Source organism: Halyomorpha halys, unplaced genomic scaffold (genome assembly GCF_000696795.3).
Source record: "Halyomorpha halys isolate HHAL.00 unplaced genomic scaffold, Hhal_1.1 Scaffold143.1, whole genome shotgun sequence".
NCBI lineage: Eukaryota > Metazoa > Arthropoda > Insecta > Hemiptera > Pentatomidae > Halyomorpha > Halyomorpha halys.
In genome coordinates, this window is record NW_027114557.1 from 1,150,432 (window position 1) to 1,155,555 (window position 5,124).

Consider the following 5,124-nt stretch of genomic DNA (forward strand, 5'->3'; position numbering starts at 1 on the left):
TATGGTTTTGTTTATTTATGTTGTTCTTTGCTGACCGCACCCCCCGACAAACTTCTCCAAGCATTAATCTACGGTCAACTATCTACACCTCATTTTAACTAGCTTTAATTTGAGTGCTGACATAAGACATCTATACGTCTTATGGTTCCTGAGATATAGATTTCTCAAAATAAATTCACTAACTACTGATTTCTCAGTATATTTTTTATGAAATGTTGCTTTTTAAAAAGCTATATCTCGAGAACTATTGAACGTAAATAGTTCTATTCGGGCCCATATTTTAGGAAATTTACTCTTTTTCTACTTTCAATTATCTTCTATCGTTGGTTGTTCTAGTATTCTTGCTTTTCTAGTATCGTTGATAATTCTAAAGACATGGATCTCCGTTCACGGATCACGTTCTTTTAACCCGTCATTGGTCGCTTCGTGAGTATTTCTCTCGCGTTAATTGTTTTTCGGGCTTGGAAGCAGCTAGAGGGATATTGTGGTTCCCATCTTCCTGAAATCTGAAGTTCAAAGTCTCTTCCTTCTATATCCCCCTCCTCCCCCTCACCACTCTAGCGGCTCTGGGTACTGACGATCTTCCCTTCTTGTGAAACATTATCTCACACGCGACTGAGGCTGCTATAAAAATATCCAAGTTGTGAGGATTTTTCTCACTTGCGCCAAGTGTATTTAATCAATAAAAATGTTTTTTCCTGGAGGAAACACTTTAGCAGAACTCGGAAAACTTAGGTTTGAAGAGGCAGGTACCTAACTTAGGTACGTACTATTTACTATGAATTGTATTTCAATACTATAAGTGTATGTTAGGGTGGTCTTTATAATAAAAATTTGTCTTCATGTTTTCACTTCTTTGCTGCGCCGTATTAATAATATTTTTGTAAATTTCTGGATTATATTAAGGCATTTTAAACAAAAATTATTGTCACCAGTGTAAAAGACTGATATGTCCCAGTCATACGGTCTTCACTTGTACCAGTTGTACATAAGAGATTTCTTTAAACTGAGCATTTTTATTTAGATTAGAGTTATGTTCTTTTAATATGATATATCTGTATTTTGATTCTTTTTATAACTTTGTCTCAAAACATTATGTTATGTTTATTACTATTTTATAATTATGTTTATTTTTTAATTTTTTAAAAACTAGTTTTTAAAGTAAATATGTTAAAAAATAAGATATAAAATAAAAAAGGGAGGGAGGTATATGTATATTTAAGAGAAATACACATAAAATAGGAATAAATTAATTATAGATTTTAAATATATTAAAAAATGTTTGTGTTGTAAGCAGAATAATTAGTAATAAATGTTAATTAAATTATATTGAAAAAATAAATTAATGATTTAAGAAAAATTATGTTATATGATAAGGTGATAACAGAGTCCTAACCTGTTGAAGGTAGGTTCTGTTTTAAGGTTGCAAATGTAAATGAAAGAAAGAAGAGAAGTGGATTATAAAAGTTTTAAATTTAAGAAGGAATTATATAGAAAAAGTTATGTAAGTAGGAATCTATTTTTAAAAAACAAAGATTTTATAATGTTATTATGATATTATTTTAATGATTAATTTATTTAAAGATGGGACAAAGGCAATTAGCCTGCATTTTTATGATTTTAAAAAAGAAAATGACATCAAATTGAAGGTAGGGCCAAAGAAATCAGTATGTAAGAAATCCACCATTTTCTATTCCTTCTAACTCATCAATTCAGACAAGTAATTATACATAATTTACATTGAAGTAATAAAAAATTGGGGTGAAATATCTGCCTTTCTTTTCTACTTGGCTCTTGTACTATTAAGGCAATCGTAGTAGGATCCAATCACCTCTTGAAAACTATTCCTCATATTCCAACCTTATTCCTAAACAATAATCCAATACAGTTCCATCCATACGTTAAAAACCTTGGTGTCACTATAGACCAAACTTTGGAAAACCACGTCTCCGATATTTCACTTCGTAACTTCTCCACCCTAAAGCGTTTAAATTATCTTCGTCACCTACTTCCTTTTGAAACCCGTAGACTCCTGGATATTTCCTTAATATTCCCCCACTTTGATTATTGCTGTGTGGCTTACGTGGATGTCTCTGGGGATCTCGAAACAAAATCCCACTGTCCATTTTACATCTCTGATATGATTCAATTTAAATCCTCAATGCATTCCCGCAATATCCGCTCACGGCCTTCAGACTTATATGTAACTAACTGCTCATCGAACCGAGAGAGATCCCTTGGTAGATCTTTTCTCATCCGTCATGGATTTTTATGTGTTTTTTTGTGTGTCATTTTAATGGAAAGCTGCAGGAAAACATGCATTTCTTAAAACAATTGTGGTAGAATAAGTTCATTCTCTGTAATCTCTTATAAACTTTCTTTTCCCCTCAGAGGGCACAACCGAGTGATATACTAGGCTTACGTGGCCCCCTACTCGGGAGACAGTCGGGCAAAAATTAGCTATAGTTGAAACTTTTTTTTTTGTAAATAATTTTTATTTATTGATAGATATTACAATGTGCCACACAGTTGTGGGCAATAGATAATAGTGATGAATGATCCCATTCATACTAAAATAAGAACAAAAATAAATAAATAAGTGAAAAAAATCTCTCTTAAAATATACACAAACAGAAAGATAAACAAAATGAACATAATCAAACTATGTGTATGAAAAAAATTAATAAATAAAGTAATATAATATCTAGTCACATTTACATGGAGTTGAAACTAATAGCTAACATTGCCATGGATACGACCCTTATTCATGAATGAACCATTGATAAGTAAATATCGTATCCATGGCAATATTAGCTATAGCTAAAGTTGTCATGGATACGACCCTTATTCATGAATGAACCATTGATAAGTAAATATCGTATACATAACATTATTTGCTGTTAATTTCAACTATAGTTAATTTTTGCCAAACAAATAATAATAACATTGTAAACCGCTACAAGTTATGGAGGGAGAGGGGTTCAGTACTTTGTAAGTAATTGCTATTTTTTGGAACAACGGTTAAACAATGAGGTGATTTTTTCGAGTTCACACTTTACCCAGTTAAAGGTACCCACTTTATTGAGGCTGGGCGGGCCTCATTAGATTACTAAACCCACAGAGTTGTCTCACGGCTAGATTAACAGAATAAATAATTATCTGCTTCAGTCAGTCCTTGGAGTTAATATCACTGCGCCTTACCACTGAGCCATACCGCTCCTAAAATTATTTTTAAGTGATTGTAATTAATATTCTATCGAAACATTTATTTATTACGATTCATTTATATTTCAGAAAGGTGTCATCAGAGGTTCCCTCCTTGCCAATAAATACATGCCTACGCAAAAAAACAGAGGTGGCGTCGTAGTCAACGTTTCATCGATTCTTGGCTTCGATACCTTTCCGTACGCTCCAGGATATAACAGCACCAAGCACGCTGTGATAGGCCTCACCAGGTCTTTTGGGGTAAATATCTGCATCAGTGTATCATATGGTATTTAGAATTATTTAATCATAATCATAATAAAAATAAGTTCAAAGAGTGACTCTCGGAAGTGGGGGAAATTAGAAGGTATTGAATTTAGGATTATTATTGTCCCATATATGGTCAACCTAGGTAGCCGCCGGGGGTTGGCCAAAAGGACCACACTAGGCCCACTTGCCGGACTTTTTCCCCCCATCAAATACCAGTACCAGTACCAGTGGTCCTTATAATACGGCAAAATTCACTAACATATCAAGAGAAAATTATTGAGGCAGTATTGAACAAGATTATATATATTTTTTGGTTTTGTCAATAGACCTTGTAGATCTTTGGCTACTGATCTTCTCCACGCCTGCCTTGGGCTACTGCTGTCCAGTTTTCTGCATGCAGCTCTTTCGCATCATTGTCTGTCTATCCATCGGTTTTTTGGCCTCCCGTATAATCTTTTACCTGCTGTACTGGTATTTGTTGTTGTGTAGAGGCGTCCTGATGGATTGCTTCGGGCCACTTAACCTTCTTGTCTTCATATCGTGAGATATTGATTGACTAGTCTCTGCAAGCAGTTCATGGTTAGTTCTCCTCCATGAGTTAATTCTCTGATCACAGATCGCTCCTGTAATCGTATGGAGGAATTTATGATTGTACATAATGTTCGAATAATATATTCGGTATGTTCCAATATCGGCAAAGTATGGGGTATTTCGAATCGGTTATGAGCTTAAGAATACTCCTACCTTTATTTTATATTTAGAAACAGATAGAGACCTACTGTTATTTTATACCTTAAAGTTGCATGGATATTAAATTATAAACATTTTTAAATATAAACACTGCCGTAAACCAAAAGTTTTAGCAATAGAATGTATAAAAATCAAGAATAACTACGGGTTTAAAAAATGGATAAAATTAGCTCAAAGTTTAGTACGTACATTAGATATAGGTTTTGATTCTATGGAAAGATGAAAAAGTCAAATGCATACTATAATGGGTTATGCAAAAGAAAATTTTTAAAATAATTGGATCCACAATTCAATCTTTAGATGACCTCTCTTCAGATCATAGCCCGGTTCTGCTTCACATCCATTCTAATCCTATTTCTAGACCCTCTCCCCCTTCAATGGTTACAGGAAAGGTAAACTGGAAAAATTTTCGGACTGATCTTGAAAACGCACTTGACTTAAAAATTCCACTAAAAACAAAAGAACAGATCGACTCTGCTATCGAAATACTTTCTAGATCGATAGGAACTACTATCACTAACAATACTTCACCAATGAACATAAAAAGTTTTAGAGAAAACAACTTACCTCGTCACATACAGGCATTATTAACAGAAAAACGCCGGGCAAGAGCGAGGTGGCACAGAACAAGATATCCCTCGGACAATACTCATTACAATAAATTGACTAACAGACTAAAAGCAGAAATTAGAAAATTCCGAAACACAGAATACAAAATTTCCAGAACAGAAAACTTAAATAGACAAATCATTACGGAGAGCTACTAAAAAGCTACTAAAATACAAATCTTTCAACCATCCACTTCTCACTGAAAATAAGACTTGGACACGATCAGATGAAGAAAAAACTCAAATGCTACTCAAATGTCCCATTCTTTATACGGTTTATACAGCTGACAGC

At 33.6% G+C, this 5,124-nt stretch overlaps 1 protein-coding gene across 1 annotated transcript in view; it reads left to right on the forward strand.

Annotated features, from left to right (window-relative positions):
- The window catches only part of LOC106678441 (15-hydroxyprostaglandin dehydrogenase [NAD(+)]), a 27,516-nt gene that overhangs the window by 15,204 nt on the left and 7,188 nt on the right, over window positions 1-5,124 (forward strand). The window contains exon 6 of the mRNA XM_067051712.1: window positions 3,295-3,465. Within this exon, the coding sequence (XP_066907813.1) occupies window positions 3,295-3,465 (171 nt within the window). The remainder of the gene's footprint in view (window positions 1-3,294; window positions 3,466-5,124) is intronic.